The sequence below is a fragment of the Mus caroli genome, unplaced genomic scaffold (genome assembly GCF_978045245.1).
Source record: "Mus caroli unplaced genomic scaffold, Mus_caroli_1 scaffold_3, whole genome shotgun sequence".
Taxonomy (NCBI): Eukaryota; Metazoa; Chordata; class Mammalia; order Rodentia; family Muridae; genus Mus; species Mus caroli.
This window is the reverse complement of record NW_028227258.1, coordinates 106,624,181-106,643,160: the sequence shown is the minus strand read 5'-3', so window position 1 is coordinate 106,643,160 and position 18,980 is coordinate 106,624,181. Positions and strand designations below refer to the sequence as shown.

At 40.8% G+C, this 18,980-nt stretch overlaps 1 protein-coding gene across 5 annotated transcripts in view; it reads right to left on the bottom strand.

Annotated features, from left to right (window-relative positions):
* Nbea (neurobeachin) overlaps positions 1-18,980 on the bottom strand; it is a 539,067-nt gene that overhangs the window by 51,483 nt on the left and 468,604 nt on the right. For all 5 annotated transcript variants that reach the window (XM_021158784.3, XM_029475178.2, XM_085835883.1 and 2 more), the window contains 3 exons: positions 15,965-16,105; positions 10,347-10,466; positions 560-712 (listed from right to left, as the gene is read on the bottom strand). In XM_021158784.3, coding sequence (XP_021014443.1) covers positions 560-712; positions 10,347-10,466; positions 15,965-16,105 — 414 coding nt within the window. The remainder of the gene's footprint in view (positions 1-559; positions 713-10,346; positions 10,467-15,964; positions 16,106-18,980) is intronic.

Below are 18,980 nucleotides of genomic sequence, written 5' to 3'. Positions count from 1 at the left end.
CCACCCACATACATTATTTAGATATGCACGTGAACACCAGGACTCTGTCATGTGTCTGTTTAAGATGCTGTAGGATGATGCTTGCTTCCAGGGTAGGTACACTACAGCCTGAGGGATGTGTTTTACAGCACAAACTTCCCATGTATAGAAACACTCCACGTTTTCTCCTCTCTTATTTCCATGAGTGAGAAAAGTACGGAGGTGCACTTGTTACCGTAGAAAAGAATAAGGAAAGGACATTTATTTCAAACCGTTCCGAATGTGTGACATTAGTCAGCACACACTTGTCCAGCTGTCTCTGCCTGCAGGACCACACAGAACTGGATTATCACCCCATCAACCCTCTTCAAAGAAGCCTGCTTTACAACAAAGGATTCGAGCAGAACCATACAGGAGAATTCTGTCACTGCTTCTTAGGTTTTAACCTTGCATTTACAGATGTTAAAGACCCTTGGCAATAGATAAAAACAAACAAACAAACAAACAACCCTCCCTCCCCGAACCCCACAAGAGATGGAAACTTCTTCATTCCTGTTCTAGTAGAAACCAATTTTCTTACCATCCTGTTGATCCGCACAAAGTCTTCTGGCTTCTTGGCCCAGGGGGGCAGGTCCACATCATTCACCAGCACTTCGTCCTCCCTCACACCAAGATGGTATCCATTGCTGTTGACAAACATCTCCGGTAGGTAGTAGAACTCTGGAATTAGTTCCTGCGCAGAGAAAAAAAGATGTAGCTCATTAGCCAGTTGAACAAAATGATTAACTTTTTCCAACCATAAAAGGAGACAAATCTCTGACCTAATTTTAGTCCTTATATTCTCCATTTAAAAACAATTAGGAGTCCGAGAAGATGAGCCATTTCTTTTACACAGTTCACTTTATTATCTTTTTCTTACTGTGAATTCTAAGAAATAGGTACACAGGGCTGAGGGCCTGTGTGGCTCAGGAGTAGAAAAAGTTCTTAGAATGCTGGGGAGGCAAGCAAATGAACAAACAGAGAGAAGTGAGCACAAAGCAACAGCAGTTTCCAGCAGCGCCAGCAGATGCATGTATGAAGCTGTACAAGTCTATGTTGCTTAGGGACCCTTTATGGATATTAACAAACTACCCCAGCTAAAATTTCACTACCAGGCTTTGTTAAAAAAATCACAATATTTTCTACTTTTGATTTTTATTATTGTGCCAATTATAATACATGATATTTGTGAAATTCATTATTTTACTTTTAAATTACAAAATAACTTTTGTATCCAGTGCTGAAGTTAGAACCTTGAACTTGGCATCTGCCAGGCCAGCACTCACCAGTGACACCCAACTCCAACCACCACTTCGTCCTGAATACCCACCACTGAATACAACAGGACCCATACTTACATTATAGCCACATTTCAATATAACTGTGGATAAGCTGGATATAAAGATGAGTTATTTACTATGTGTGCGTGGCATAAATACCTGGATTCAAGATGAACCCAAGTATCAATGTTAGGTTTATGCCTCACTAGAATAGATCTGAGTAGAGAAAAAATGTTTTTGAAGATCTTAAAAGTCTTATTTTTGGAATATTTTTAAGTAACCAGAGAAGTCAAAAAATAAATAAACTACAGTGTGTAATATATATCTCCTAAAGTTTCAAGATGAGGGTTTAGAGAAGTCAAAAAATAAATAAACTACAGTGTGTAATATATATATGTGTATATATATATGTGTATATATATATACATACACATATATATATCCTAAAGTTTCAAGATGAGGGTTATATTAGCATTATAATGCATCATAAAAAGCATGACAGTAATTCATATTGTAGGATCCATGCTTACAGAATACTGCCTAAAATAGGAATCTTAATGTGGTCCCCTGCAGAGATGCATAGGGAAAGTGTCAAAGCAGCAGATAAGAAGTTCTCCAATAGACGGGGCCTCAGCTTTCTAAACCATAGACACGGGGCTTTTCCTTCATGCGTTTTCCATAAAGGTGAAGCAACTCCTGCGTCCAGTGTCTACCTTAGCAAGACTCTGTATGAAGCTCATTGAGACTGAGTCTGCTGATTTGTAAATGACAAGGAGGGAATAACTATATTCATTTTCTCTGGAATTACAGAAACATAGTAAGGTGTACATAAATGAATTTTCTAGATAAATGGAGCTATCTTTATTAAGACACGGTTTTCTTATATGAAACCACTTAGATAGAACTCTTTCTGAAATCCATCACATACTTCTCAGACATTTACTTTTTCATGGAGCAAAGTTTGAGTTCCAGGCAGTGTGATGACAAGTCATGGCTCAAGTATCCAGTAAGTCAGTCAGGTCTAAGGGCTGAGATGTAAACAGTGGCTATAGTGCAAGATCACACATGCTCTGGAAGGAGAGGGCAGAAAAGAGAGCAGGGCCCTTTGCATGGGTCCAGAAACACTTCACTGGTAATCACAGGGGAAGGGGTAGGAGACCATCAGAAAGTTTTGTTAAAGAGGGTAAGAAACTTGAGTAAGAAGGGAGGGTAGAGGGTACTGGGGTAGATCAGAGGACAGGTGCCATGTGGGGCCATTCTGCATAAGTTGGGTTGTTCGTCAACTAATTTTCAGGAACAATGGTCATGACTGAACACAGAAAGATTTGGGTAACAAAGCCAAATTGGGGCTTGGAAGTGGGGGACAGGAGTGCAAGTGTGCCTAAACACCAGCAGGAGGAACAAAGGCAGGGCAGCAGCAAGGCACAGAGCAGGGCCAGTGCTGAGCAAGGCCACACTGAGCTGCTGAGAAAGGGAGAATTCCAGTTAAGTTATATATGTGACATGAAATTTCAAAGAAAGACCTAAACATAGAAGGAGAAAGAGAGAAGGGGCTGAGTGGAAAGCTGTAAGTTGAGCAAACATGCTGACTGTCAGCCAGGATAGTACTGTAGTCTGGGTACAGAGAAAGGGTGGCATCACAAGCTGGCCATTCTCAACAACAAACACAGCCCACTGGCAAGGGGCTGCAGTTCAATAGTCCTGAGCTGGGATGGGAGCGAGCCACATGAAGTCTGTGATACCAGGGCTTGGGGGATAACCCTGTAGCAAGGACCGTCCCTGCTCGTCCTCACACAGCCTAGTAGGATGTGCTCGTGAAGCCGACTGTAACCTACACTGCTGGAAGGAACAGCAAGAGTTTTAAATCTGAAGGAACTGCTCACATTTCCAACAGTGGCGACAGTCCCAAGACAGAGGCGTTTTAAAGTAGTTATCATGAAATGTCTGACTTTGAACAGCTAATTGGCAAGGTCACAGAGGATTTAAAACACTAGAGTAATTGTAATAGAGTCGTCTGGACAAGAAATTGGGGGCAGTTTAGTGGTTCTGATGGAGGAGGGATAAAACCACAGAAGTAGCTGATCCAGCAGATAAAGTTTGAAGTTTTATTTCTGTTCACTGCTTTAAAATATCATTTGAATTAGCCAATTTCAGTGAAAGGTAGTATGTAAATGTAGGTCACTGGTATCATCTCCTTATATTAATACCAATATTATTTAAGGTTTGTTTATTTTAATGATAATATAAAGACAAAGAGAGCATCACCACTGAGATCTAGCTGGTTTTGTACAAGGACATCTTTATCTCTTGTCCCAGACTAGGAATCAAGGGCCACTCAGTCTTAAAGTAGAAGGCCTTACTGTATCCTGCCATGATTCTAAGCACCCTATATGTGCTTCCATGTTTCTCACTGTTGACAAACACTTCATGGGGTGAAAGTCTTACCAACCCATTTTATAGATGTGAACATAGATGCCACGAAGGTGAAAATTTGCCCAGCCAAGCTCTCCAGGTGTCCGGTAGCATGGAGTCCAGCTATCCTGGTTGAGCCTGTATTCTGATTGCATACTGTGAAGGAAATGCTTTACATTTGTAAACTTGGGGGTGGTCCTTTACATAGAAATTAGTGAAACAGAAACAGAATTAAAAGAGTACTGAACTAGCAAAGACTTGAAATGTGAGGTCCTGGGTTTGGACTAGGGAACAGGCTGGGTTGGGGAGGGTGAGGTGTTACTGTGTGTGTGTGGGAAGTCTACAGATTACGGAGAGAGCAGGAGATGAGCTTCCTGAGTGATGCAGTGGAGGGGAGGGAGGTTAACAAGGCTGCAGCCTCAATCCCTTTAGAGGAACGCGTGTCCAAGGAACTTTCTAGGCAGATTGCTTAAAGTGACCAGGGGTGTATGGACAAGATGGTATGAAGGAGAAGGATGAACCTGCCCTGGCTTAAGACAGGGTTTTTACAAACACAAAGGTCTACATTAAGATGGCAAAACATTCTTAAAATAAGATGCAGGCTGTTCAAGTTGAGGGTCAGCTCCAGAGTAACCAACAAAATGTAGCCACAGGGTGAAGCTTTATCAGGGGTGTAGTCGGTCTCCTGGGAGCTATGTGAAGAATATTGAAGGTGGTGCCCGCAGATCTGTACAGCTACACAGTGAAGTCTAAGGATGCTGTAGACACTGCCTCTGTCTCAAAAGATTTGAGGAAGCTTTTTTTTTCTTTTAATACTGAACTATGATTAAAATATACAGAGTGGATGCATGATTTTATAGCTGCTGGACCAACAGGCAAAGGGACCTTGGCCCCACTTCCTACAAGCAAGCAGGCAGAAAAGCATTCGACTGCAAGGAGAGGCAATGAATGAAAAAGACTGACTCACAGGGCAAAGCCAAGGCCCCAGAGGATTGAAAGAGTCACAGGGCACAAGGAGCAGTGAGCCTCGTACAGACAGCAGCTGAGCAGACCCCACTGGCTTTGGTCTCCTTTCTACCTGCCTGTGTGAGGGCTTTTGAAAATCGCCTGGTGTCTGGGGAACTCCTTTCCAAAACAAGCTGCTTCGAGCACTTAGGGAGCCAACCAAAACCAGGGCACAGCTGCTTGGCTTCCATACAGAAACGCTAGACAAAGCTCACCAACGAGGGTAACTGGCCTGCTCCCTGCACTACTGTTAAACAGCATCTATTTAAGGAAAAATCCAAGGAGTTTAAATTTTGCTAAATAAAAAACAGTACAGAAAGACAAAGAATATTATTAAAGAAATGGCAAAGCGGGTATTATAACAGGCATTTTGTGTCTGCAAATGTGATTTCTAGTTTATTTTAACAGCTATACTAAAACCCCATGGTACAGTTAATAGTAGTATATGCGTTCTGTCAAAAATAGGAAAATATCCTCAAAACACAATTTCTAATTTACAAGCTTATGACAAGTTCAAGCTGCTGAGAAATTGAACTGGAAAGTATGTCTTAGGATGATAGAAGACCACTATTAACACTATCATAATTGTGTACCTATTGCATCAAACCTGACATTTCAGTTTAATATATTTTGCTGAGAGCTGTACCATTTTATGGCTTCCTGGTGAAATCAAATCTAACCCAGACGTTTTCACTTTCCTAATATAATTCACTGTGAGGTTTTAAAGCTGCCAGCGCTTTTCTATCCTTTTCCCAAAAGATTGATGCCTGGGCATCTGCTAATTCCACGAGAGCTCATAATGGGTCACTGAGGCAGTGTGAGCACCTCCATTAACTGCATTAATTTACACTATGTCACCTTAATGACACTGTGTCACAGTCACCTCTTCTAACATCTACATAGCCATTCAGAAAGTAACCTAACAACTTCGGGAGGTATTAGGGAAAATAAGTGAAAGGACATCTCTAAGTGGAATATCTCTGCTAGCAGGGCAGGGCTGAAGGAAAGAAATGTAAAATCAAAATACAATTTGACTCCACTCCTGGGGCCTCTCCTCAGAAGTCACTTGGGCAGCTTCCCTTCCTACCCAGCTTGGGTTCATTAGCACAGGAAGACACTGACATTAATGGAGAGAGACAGAATAAAACCATCTACCGCATTCTCAATCTTTCCTGCCAGGTTGTCTAAGTTAGTAGATAGTGCAGAGGTAGTTTTCTTCTTTGGAAACAAAACCACATTTCCCTAAAAACAAATCAGCTGCTACATACAGAGTAGAGACAAGAAATAAATATCGATGCTCCAGCAGTTAGTGGGATTATTATTCTTAGTAACTCACTCTTCCCTGCTAAGTCTGTCATTATTTTAGAGTGAAAAATGCCTTAATCAATGTATGGAATCAACTTTAAAAAGTTTCAACTCACCACTAATTATTTTTAAAGACGCCATATATCCTAACATTTTATCATAAGACCCACATTCTGGTGCTGTAACAGAAAACATCAGGCCATGTGTGCACATTATGTGATTGGCAACACCCATACACACATGCACACACAGGACAGGAACCTAATGCATTCTTAATATGCACACACACAATACAAACTCATAGATGTTACACACACACATGGAATAGAAGCCACACTGCCTGCTATTTCTTCTTTTTAATTTCTTGAGACAGGGTTTCTATGTATAGCCATGGCTATCTTGGAATTTACTCTGTAGATCAGTCTGGCATCAAACTCAAGAGATCTACCAGTCTCTGTTTCCTGAGTGCTGGGATTAAAGGTCTAGTATGCCTGGATTCTGTCTGCAATTTCAAAGATTGTTTTCAACCATTCAGAAGGCACAAAACCAAACCCCCAAAGGAGGCAAACAACATGTGTCACCTTTTGGTCAGTAAGTGCAGCAAAGTGTTGTGCGGCTGTGGAAAGGCAGGAGCCTGGGAGGCAGTGCTGCCCACTCCCGGGTGGGAACTCAGAGGCAGTGCTGCCCACTCCCGGGTGCACTGTCTAGAGCAGCAGCAGCCACACTACTTCTTCCGACAAGATGACTTGCGGGTGGGGAAGGACAGTGTAACATATGGCTTTAGGGAGGGAACTGTCATCACTGGGGATGATGGTTTGATAATATGTTTAAAAATTAAACACGCAGATGGCCTTGAGCCACTGGCCCTGTTATTAAGAGTCACCCTTTGCAAATACATACAAGGTACACAGAGCTCCATTCCAGGATGCTCTCTTCAGCTTTGACCTTCACAAGTGTAATAGAAGACTCTCCAGGACGCAGAAGTGCATTTCTATGTGTGTGTGAACATTCAGGCTTCCTGAAGAAAGAGACCCTGGAATATAAACACACAGTATGCAAGGGAAAGGGTGCTGGTCAGGGAGAACTGACAAAGCAGTCTACATAATGCCAAGGCAGCAAAATGCACTGCTTATAAACCAATTAAGTGTGTGGTAGAGAATGGGGGCTGGGTTCAGTATGGTTGCCCGGGGAAGGGGGAGGTGTTTAGTGACTGAAATGCAATTTGCTGAGGTGTCTGGTAGTTAAAGCACTGATCCAGTTCTTAGAATGGAAAGGGAAGTTGAGAAGTGTGTTTACATCAATAAATTACAAACGACTGTCTTCATACATGTGTGGGCATGTTAGAGTGAGCCTCTGAGTTAAGTAAAATGCTAATTCTTTGTTGTTATGATGCTAGGAATAGAGAGGATAAATTTTCACTTGAAATAGTTTGATAAAATAAGCATACAGCTCTGGCTTAAGATGGTAGATTTTAATTATATAAAAGAATATTTAACTTCCATGCAAACTGCTCATCAGGTGATTTTCTAAACAGGAGGTTGAGATACTGCGCATGGAATGCCTTCCAGCTCCCAGTTTTTGTCTTGTTCTCCAAGTACATTAAACAAGAGTGGGCCTCCCTGATTTCCTCAGCAGTCGGTGTGAATGATGGCGTATGCCTATTTTAGATTAATTTTTTAGAGAACTTAAGGCTGTTAGATGGGTGTGGCTACCACACATAATTCAGCAGGGCTTCAGGTGAAACCTCCTTTTTCTAAATGTAAATGCTCTGCATAAGTTAAGACTGGCTCTCATACACTGTCATAGCACAGATAACATGTGGATGTGCTACAATCTGCTTCCACTTCCTTTGTGATTTGCTGGGTAAGAGAAGTGTATTGCTCTGTACACATGTTTTGGGCAGCCACAGATATGCAAATCAAACAGATGAGTTTAACTGGCTCCTTTCTGAAGGACTAAGCCCTAAACTCAGTGACACCTGACAGTTTTGCACTGAGTGGCAATGGAGGGAAAAGCTCTATAAAGAAAAAGGGCTTAAAATGAGAAACTTTAGCTATGCAATAATCCATCATGTGATCTCACTATCAGAAAGGGAGAGAAAAGAGAAAGCACACTTTCCTCATGTGTCACTCGAGACCACGCAATCCTTTTCTTTTTCTTAAGAAAAAAGAACACATATAAACAATGAACAAGTGTTTGCATTTAATAATAGCTAAGGTGTACCAACTGTAAGGTTGCCCTGCTCTCTTTGTGAGCATTGTGTGTGCTGGTTTAATCTAATATGTATTGTTGCACAGTATCCCCAGGCAGTCAAGTAAAGGGTAAGGCTGTACTGAAAGCCTGCATTTTAAATGGGTCTTGTCATTAATGCTTTATTAATTGCCCCGGGCTACATGAACCCAAAGCTGGGCCAGATATAACACTATGACACATTAAGGTCAGACCCAATTCCCACTGTGTTTTATGCAATGGGCCAAATATTGAGTGAACAGCAGGAAAGGTAAGTTATGGGATTCTTCGCTCCATCTCCAGCTTATGCCATCTGGAATAGATAGGGATTTTTGAATTAATGAAAACACCTTAATGAACTGACACTAAAAGTCCTGAGTTACTTTTTGATGGTTATTAATTGAAGTTACTGGTTATTAACAAAAACTCCAGTGCCAGGTGTGGTGGAGTACCACTTACTAGTTATTGGTTAGGGAAAGCCTAGATGCCCCTAAAATAATGCTTTGCCTTCCTCTTAGTTGGGCACTGGAACTAGATAATAAGATCCAATAGCTAGAGGCACCATGCACCTTGAATGTATGCTATAGAGAAAGCAAGCGGCAACTGGGCTGGAAGCCTCCTCCACCTAGCTTTCAAAGTGCTAGAAGATGCTATATGGGCTGCTGGGGAAGAAATCTGGCTGTGAACCCTGCAAGTTACGATGCCAACCTCATCCATTGTAAGGTCCAGCTCATTCGGACAATGGTGGTTAGGACACTAGTCTGATTGTGTTTAAACTTTTGCTTATTCGTGTAATTTTATGGGTGGTTTCTGTCCCACCCCCCAAACCACAACAGAACCCTGGTAATCTTTATTAATAAGCTGTAGGCACTAGGCTAGGCAGGTTCTGAGCTAGTCTAACCTACATCCCAGCCATAGGCTTCCTTGTCACTTGACAACTGAGTCTTCCTCTGTTTGCTCTTCTGCATGTGTGTTCTCTGTACCATTTTCTCTTGGCCATGTGCTCATGGTCCATCCTGCCTCATGGAGACCTCCTTCTCCTACCTCATTCCCTCTCCTCATTCATGGTCCCTGCCTAAGAACCCGTACTTGACTTCAAGTCACCCCTTCCTCTCTCTCCTGTCCAGTTCCAGGCTCTGGCCTTTTACTATCCAATCAGGGATTACTGAGGAGCATTTTTTACAGAACATTGGTCAATACAATGCCCATGTCCAGACTGCAACATGATCTTGGGCCACAGAGCTCAGCATCTGAATACACAGCATACAAGACCAACCCTAACACTCAACACAAGAAGGAGTCCATGTGAACCTTCCCCAAGCCTCCAGTGAGGAGCTTAACTCTGTTGTTTAGCTAGTGTGTGCCAAACCACCTTCTAAATGCATGTTTATATCCAAAGTCAATTACCATTCCCACCTTTAATCAGAGAAACTTCTCTTTCCAGTAAGCTTCCAGGAGGCAAAGACTGCTGGTACAAGATGGTGAGAAAAAGTGAGTTATGCTCAGCCTTAAATAAGGCATTTCTACCACTCACTAAGGCTCAGGGAACACCGTGGAAGGGGACATAGAAAGATAGGGAAAACCAGAAGGAAGGGGGAAAGACAGCAAAATACCACCTTCTAGGTAAAAACAGTCATGAACTTTCAAAAATAACCAATGGCTACACCATGTTTGCACATGAATGCCCATCAACAGTCAGGGTGGAGGAGGGTCCCAGTGAACCCTACCCTCACTGCTGAATCATTGCCTGTGGGTTCAAGAAAAGAGGAAAAATAATTTCTTTCCATTATGTACCCACTGTTGACCACCCTACCAGGCTCCAGTGGATATTCCCAATATACCAGTCACACAGATGGTCCTGGTTAAACTAAATGGATCCTACAACAACAACAACAACAGCAGCAACAACAACAACAAAAACAACAACAACAGATTTTTTTTTTAAGATTTGATGTAGTACACAATTTTAGTATGAGCAAAAGCTGTAATGATATATATACATATATACGTATATATATATACATATACATAAAACTTTAAAAATAAAAATTTCAACAAATTTTAGAGTTCTGTGACTATAAATGATAAATTATATACCTTTACATCGGATGTATCTCTCTGACTGGTTCTCCATGACCTTGCAATGGATGAGAAGGTTCGGTCTGGATGGTCAAATTTCCCATCATTTGCATTGAGGAAGAAGGTTGTGAATGGCTCCTAAATAAAGAAAAGAATCAGTCACTGGATCATTTGAAATATAGCTACAGTCATTTCTTTGTTAAAACAAAACAAAATAAAACAAACAAACAAAAACCACCAGCATCTTGAGGTCCTCTATGGGAAGAAGAAATACAGAGCCCTGGGTAAAGGCCTAGACCAAGGTATCAGATGTAGGTCTGAGCTGACTCTCATTGACATTGCAGACCACTGTTGCACAGCCTGCAGTGTCCTCCAGTCTTATAGGCATGTTTTTCATCTGCAAAGTGATGAAGTGCCTTACTATCTGTTAATGGTTCTCACAGCATTTATAAGGGAGATTTTCTTTCTTTCTAGTAGTTCAGCTTGAAGGGCTCTCTAACAGGCCCAAACATTGCAAACACAGCACTGCACTGCCAGGTCTTGCCCACCCCTCTTCCCTCCCCCTTTCTAAAATGTTAGATCAAATTCCTAATGCTAGCTACAAAGGTCTATTCCCTTATTGGCCACCTCCTTAAGCCCGCCTAAAACTCTAAGGTACAACTATTGAAACGCCAAGTTCCAGCAATCAAAATTCATTATTTGGCTATTCTGGCTAACTTGTTCAAATCAGGACTTACCAACTCACCGTAGCAGAGATCCCCTTTTCTCCTTAAAACCACTTCTGGATCAATGCCTGCTGCTACCTGTACTGCATTCCCCACTATGAAAGCGCCTCTCTTTCTCATTAACTCCTGGTACGTAAAGATTCTTCATGACCCAATCCATTGAATAGGAATAGACTAAAGTGATTGTAATTAAGACTGGACAATTCTAGTAGACGGTGACTGGTGCCTTTGATTAGCACTGTTAGCCCTGGGTCTATCAGTCAGGACATCTCCCATGGCAGGAGCCCTTGGGATGATGCCATCACAACAGCTGCTCTGTAGTTTTTAGGTTGAGCAGGAGATATTACTTTTGACATCATTAAATTTGCCTTCAGATCAGGTAAGTGGTATTCATTCTCACTGAGGAATCCTTAGGAACCTAAAGTAGAACACAGGCAGATGTGTGTTTCTGTTGGCATATTTACCCTTTACTCTGAAGCTGATGATGGGAAGGATCAATGACAAAACTCATTCCCAAGTTTCATGATGCTAGTCTGCAGGGCATTTTCCTAATTGTCTGTTTTCTTTAATACACATCTCCATTTGCTTCTTAATGTATTAGACATCATTTTTGTTCTTTTATATTCCTTTCCTTGCCACTGGGCAGCAACCAGAAATATAAACCCTTTACAGTATTTTTCTGAAATTTAGCGTGAATACGTGTTATCAATTTTCTAAGTCTGTAATATGTCATCTTTAATTTTGGATGACAGAAAAGTCAGATGGAAGAGACAAGATCATGAATGATAAACAAAATGCAAGAAAACGGAAGCAATAAATACAGAACCTGAAAATCACATACATAGGCTGGAAGTCTACTCTGTAAAGACTTTAGGTTATGTGAGAGACAAGTGGATATCACTAAAATTAGGAATAAAAATTGTCTGAGGTGTCTCTTCTGATTGACTTGCTTTGTAGACTTTTAATTTACTAATAAAAGTCACATAATAAATGTAGCATATGTGATCATGAAATTAATCAAAATTGAAATATTAAAATAAAAAATAATAGTGATAAATTGAGCAAAATATGCCTAATTAATTTTAAGATTCGATTGCACAATTTACCTATTTTGGGAAATTCCTTTACATAACTCTGTCATGTAACTGCGTCGGTCACTTCTTTCTACAAACTGACAATAATCTTGGGATAACTATATGAATTAGCTAAGATTAAATGAAAAAACAAAGAGAAAGCTTCATATATCTTACCTGACACAAAGTTATCAAACAACCACCAGCCTTGTGTACCCAGACTGCAGTTACTGGATACCTCCAAGGACACTGGCCACCTTCCCTGCCTTGTAATCACTTCCAACCAGTTAATTCCAACCTAGAAACACTTTTTTACTTTTTCCTTTTCCTTTCCTTTCCCTTCCCCCCCCTTCCCCTTTTCCCTTTCCCCTTTCCTTTCCTTTTTCCTTTCCTTTCCTTTTTCCTTTCCTCTTTCCTCTTTCCTTTCCTTCTTCCCCGTTCCCTTTCCCCTTCCTTTCCTTTCTTCCTCTTTCCCCTTTCCTTCATTCCATTTAAAAGCCAAAATCAAACCCTGACTGTAGGTAATCACAACAAAGGGAAGATGCAGATCTGCAGTGATGTGGAACCTTGTAGAGAGGAGGAAGCAGGTGCATGCTGAGAGCTTCCTGTGCTATAGCCTGCTGTCCTTCTGGGCTGGCACCCTTCACACTGCCTCCCTGGCAGGTGTGTGCCTCCCTCCCTTTAGCACATGAGCATGTTCAAGGCCACACTTTCACAAATGGAGGCCTGACTATCTGAGGCCTGAGATCTAGCTTCCTCTTAGTTCTTTGGAAAGAATCCAACAGTAACTCGACACTCAGTCCACATTTCCTATTAATTACCCTGCACACTTTCTGCGTGACACACTTCTGATTAAACATCATCTGCCATCCCCTAAGTGAATATGCTCTGCCCTTATGTGTCAGTATTCAAAATGAACAGTGAAAAGTTTTATTCAGGTTGGTTTAACGATGATAATCCTAAAAGTACTACTGGCATTTTTACTAGAAACAGGTTATTTTTAATGACATTTCAGTTTGTAGGTAGAATTTCTAAATAATCTGCAATTATAAAGAAAGTTCTGAATTATAAATAACACATGTAGAAATTAAAATTTTGAATGTTATCTATTAGGCTCTCTAAGAATCATTGTTACTAAATGTCTAAAGAATTAGCTTAGCACAAAAGGGCTAAAAATACTATGTGTACCAGGGAAATTGGTCCCTGAGGGCTGCAGTGGTCAGTGAGCACTGTGTGATTTCTCTGGGGTGATGTCTCCAGTCTAGAAAGGACAAAAGTCCAAGCACACTGTGCCTTATGTGTTAGCTGTGGTAAGAATCCCACCTTGGAATGAGGGCTCCTTCAGCATTTGTCTGGCAGACATTAATGAAACAGTCTTTCTAGAGTCTGGCAGTTCAGACAAGTGACTTCACTGGCAGTTTGCATAAAACAATGTTCTTAATTTAAAGTAATGAGGTATGCAGATAATTACCATTTTTATGCAATTATCATCATTGACATACTACATATATTGACTGATAACCAATTTAATGACTTTAGGTCTAAAAGGTTTCAAAGGTAGGGGACAGATACTTATTTTAATATGTATTATATTTTATGAACAGATTCTTAGTGACACAAATTGTAATGCATTTTTTACTTCATAAACTCCTTAGGGTAAGAGTGAAGAAAGCAGGTTTCCCTGGGCCATTAGTTGAACGCGCCCTAAGCTGTTCGACCACAGAACTCCAGGACCTTGCCTCTGACAGCTTGCCATAAGGCATTGGAGCTAAATGAGTATTCATAAAAGCGACTCCAGCCACACTGTCTGATACAGCAGCCAACAGATGCTATATTGTGCTAGAAAATAGCATATTCTTTGAATTTCAAGACAAGTAAAAAAGTATTAAACATTACATAAATAATTTTTTATTGGTTATATGATCAAAAAGTAACATTTTGGGTATGGCAGGTTTAAATTGATGAGACAAATTCCACTTGTTTCTTCCCCTTCCCGAGGCCACTGGAAGCTGTGAAACAGTCAGTGTAGGGGTTTGCTGTGAGGCTGCACTGCTCTGTGTACAGCAGACAGGGAAGCTCACTCTCAGGCCCTTACATAGTCTTGTGTTTTATCCACTGGAACAACAAGTCAGCCAGAGGATTGTGCTTTGTGATTGGAGGAGAGAATTAGCTTATTTGGAAGATATGTGTGTGTGTATATATATGTATACACACACATACACACACACACATATGTATATGTATGTGTATGTGTATGTGTATGTGTATGTGTATGTGTATGTGTATGTGTATATGTATATGTATGTGTATATGTATCAGGTGGTTGAGGAGAAGTGTTTTTCATTTAATACATTTTGCCAGTCTGGCACCGGAATTGACTAAATGGCATTCACGGAAAACACATAGCATCATTGTAACTATTTAAAGATGCAATCAAATATTATTCTTACTTAAGTCTCAAGACAACACAATTGATATATTTATTATTATTATTGTTTTCACACATGTTCTGGGCTTTTTTCCATCTCTAAGAGAACTAAGTGAGCCCCACCCCCAACTCCTAAGCAGTGGCTCAACAAGGAGGTGGCATCACAGACTCTGATGAGGTATGAAAAGGCCTCTCACGAGTGAAAACTTCTGGTTTCAGTGTTTTTGAAAATGTTTCTGTTTCTGTGTGCTTCTTGTGGACTGTAGGTGGTCTACCCTGATGGTGTGTGGAGGGCAGTTCTTGGCCTGCTTAGGTGCAGCCACATTTTATTCTTAGCTCCCACAGCAATCAGCAAGTAGAAATGTAGAGACACTCTATCCCCCTCCATTTTAAGTCTATGCTTCCTGTACTGATTTCTGTCTGCTTGCAGTTCACTCATGGCTAGGTCCTTCCCACTAGTGTCAATAATGACTGGAAATTTAGCTTTATGGCCTAATCACTGGTGACCTGAGAAATGAATTCCCCAGTCATTTTATTTTCTTCTCTGTTTCCCCATTTCTGAATATAAATCAATTAAGACCACCTTTTACGGCTGTGCCAATCAAAAATCAGCTATCTTAAATCTTGACTGGTCCTTCTGTGGCTGGAGCCCCAGGATGGATCCCAGGATTCCGTGGGGGAGCTCAGAGGAATCTTCTCTCACCTGAATGAGAAGGGCACTCTGCAGGAGTACAGTATCTGACTAGTAAGGCTTGGCCACTAATTATTAGAGTATAAAATACAGTTAAGATTTTTCTTAACTTCAAACTTAATACACTTAAGCTGAATCTTGGACAGATGAGATTAACTTAAAAGCCTTGGTCTAAAAAAAAAAAAAAGAGCATATCTTTATATTTTTACTTCTGTATGGAGTTAGTTCCTCTTAAGTAAGGTTTGTGTTTGTTTTATCAATACATTAGCTGATCTAAAATTAAAGCTGTGTATCAGAGAGTCCTTCATGACTGACTCAGGAGTCCTGGGTGGGACAGGATTAGGATGTAACAGAGTGTCTGCTCAGTTTGTGCTAATCCCCAGCTCAAAAGTAAGTCCACGGATTTAAGTAACGTGCTTCCTAACCCAATTCTGCAAAGAAGATCAGACACAAACAAAACAAAACAAAACAAAACAAAACAAAACAAAACAAAACAAAAAACCAAAGCCATGTGTGGTCGTGCATATCTGTAATCCCAGCATTTGGGAGGCTGAACAGGAAGACCACGGGCTTGATGCTATCTGGGCTACATGGCGTTCATTTTCTGCTCACCGGTCTCTCTAGCTGTTAAAATGCACCACAAATGTACTTGATTTCCATTTAGTTTACTTACACTGCAACCCTGGAGGTAGAGGCAGCTGAGTTAAGATGATACTTACAATCCGAACAAGCCATGACAGGGCGGAAGTGGCCGTTGAGTAGTGTGTGTTGTAGTGGTAGGGTGGGCTTTGATCATCCTCCCATGTCTCATAGCGCTCTGCGTAAAACACTGCTCTCTTCGGGTTCAAAGCACCGATTGGCTGTAAAAAGATAAAAGAAATGTTCTGTTCCATGCAGCAACAGCAAACATTCTAGATGTCCAGGCTTTATCCTGAAAGTAACCCAGCACTAATGGACTGCTCTGTACGGCTTTTTCAGTGAGTAGGTTCATATTAATTGCTAATCAGTGTACTTGCTAAAGACACACAGGCACTATGCACATGAGCAAAGTCCCCAGACTTGGCTGTCATTTTAGAAAACGAGATTCCCAGGGTGATTCGGGGGTTTTATTTAAAAATTTCTTACACTTTTATCATGTTCTTGTACCTTTCCCAGCCTCTCCCAGAGCCTGGTCAATTTTATGTTCCTTCTTGTTCTCTCTCTTCTCAAAATAAACCAAAACGAAAACAAAACAAAAAATAAAAAACAAAACAAGCAAGGAAACAAAACCAACAAGCCAAAAGTGACCAAAACAGGATGAAAGTGATTATATTTTAACTGTTCAGGTCAAATCAGTATTTTCATGGCTCTTTTCTATTTCCTTGGCTTCTTAGCATCCATGATGGAGACTGAGCTTGGCAACATTATTTTTTTAAATTTTTATTAGATATCTTATTTACATTTCAAATGTTATTCCCTTTCCTCATTTCCCCTCCGAAAACCTCCCTATCCCATTCCCTCTCCCCCTGCTCACCAGCCCACCCACTCTAGCTTCCCTGTCCTGGCATTTCCCTACACTGGGGCATCAGGCCTTCACTGGACCAAGGGCCTCTCCTCTCACTGATGTCCGTCCCACAAGGCCATCCTCTGCTACATATGTGGCTTGAGCCATTGATCCCTCCCATGTGTACTCTTACCACCAACCAAAGAGTGCACATGGAGGGACTCATGGCAACCACTATTAAGACAGCTTTCTATACTGTTGTCTTTGCTGAGTTAGGAACTTTCTCACCTTTGCACTGCCTTCCGTGTTTGCCAAGGTCAGTCTCTAGTACGCTAAGGAGTCAAAGTCCTTCATAGAAAGCACAGTTGGAACACTGGCCTGGTCTGCTACTGTCAAATTGGAGCTCCAGTCTTTTTTATGAATTTAAACAGTCAGTCAAGTAACGAGAGGCGGATCCAGAGGACTCAAGTTCCCAAGTAGGTACTTTGTGAAGCCACTATGACCTGCTCTATCTAGACTTTGGAGGACAACATGGGATATTTTCTTCCCTTGAAAAGCACATGTTAACTATTAGACAATGCCTACAAACTTCTTCACACATCTAAACTTTAATGATTCCTAGAAGAACCTCACTGTATAAAATGAGGGTATGACTGCTCCAGGTTATGGTTGAGGGGAAGGTCTTTATTGTAGATATGGGGGAGAGTATAGCCATTGGCATCTGTAAGAATCCAGAGCAGGGCAGGAAGGAATAGACTAAATATGGCCAGCAGAGTGAACAGGGCCTTAGGGGAGAAGGGATGGGATCGGAGGGGTGGCTGGAGTGTGGGTGAGGGTATAGAAGAGAAGAAGAGAAGAGAGGATGAGGGAGGAGAAAGGGGTGACGGGAGAGGGGAGAAGGGAGAGGGGAGAGAGATCTTCAGAACTAAAATGGCAGGATTATATGGGAATAAGAAGCTGGGGTAAAGAAAGCCCTTGAGCTGGAGAAGTTGTGAGTAGGGGCTAGGGCTGGGTGAGAAGAGCCATTGGTACTGAGTGAGCCTGAAGGCCAGCCTGTGCTTTGAAAAGCTAAAAAGCACCATAGGCAACCTTTGTCCCCAGTTTCTTTGGGACTTGATACTGGAGTGCAAATAACATAAATAACCTTAGTTCAATTTTCTGTCTGGTTTTGGTTTCTTCATCAGTTGCATACTGCACAAATAAGTGTTTACATTGAGAGTGAAAATGTTAAGTATATCAAGCTTTACTCCAAAATTTAATACTACTGCTTAAATATGAAGTCCCCCAAAGGCTTAATCTTAACAGAAGTTATAGAAAATTAGTGTTTCAATGGGACATATAATGTTACACAAGAGAGAAAAATTCGTTTGTAAATTGCTGTGAGCCTTTTCTTTTGGTCCCAGAAGACTAATTTAAACTACACAATGATGTCAGCAGTTAGAGCTGCTAGAATTTCCATAATAAGCTCTTATTTGTAAGGATGCTTAGCCTGAATATTGAAATTACTTGTACAGCATGCTCCTTTTATGTTAGTCTTTATTATGTGATGACCAAAATTAAGCCACTTATTTTTTTAAAAGGAATGTTTCTTGGTTATGAGAATATTAATATTTTAAAGTTCCAAAACCATTAATCCTCATTTCTATGAATCTTAGAATTAAAGTATAAAATTTCCGCTTAAGTACTTCAACCCAATTTTGTGCTAAATTTCAGCAGTTACCTATATCTCCTTTTACACAGATATAAAAAAGGGAGATATTTTGTCAAACATTATGTAAAATTCTCAATATTTAAAGGAAATGTAACTTTTATGTCTGATGAAAGGACAAGTACTCCCAAGCAGAACATACAAAGGCTGCTTAGTGACTTGGACCAGTCTCTCCTAGACGTGCGCGTGTAGAAGTCTTCCTAACTCAGGGAGCTGTCTGAAAAGAGTGGAGCCTTCTGTCTTGAAAGTGCTGGTGGATCTTTCAGTTGTAGAACATCTGCCCATACAGGAGGACCAACCTTATACTGATATGTTTGTTCTCTAAGACCTCACAAAACATCATGAAAGAAGAAAATGGCCAGTCCCCTAATCTCTTCCAGCCATCCCCCTCAACTACCCCCAAAGGTAAAATAAATATTTAAATTTTCTATTTTGCTCATTTCGCTGATGTTTGAATTGGTATGAAACAGCTGCACTGTATTAAAGTCTGCAAACCTTTACTACTTAAAATATATTTCTGATTAGAAATTTTGCCTAGTGAAGC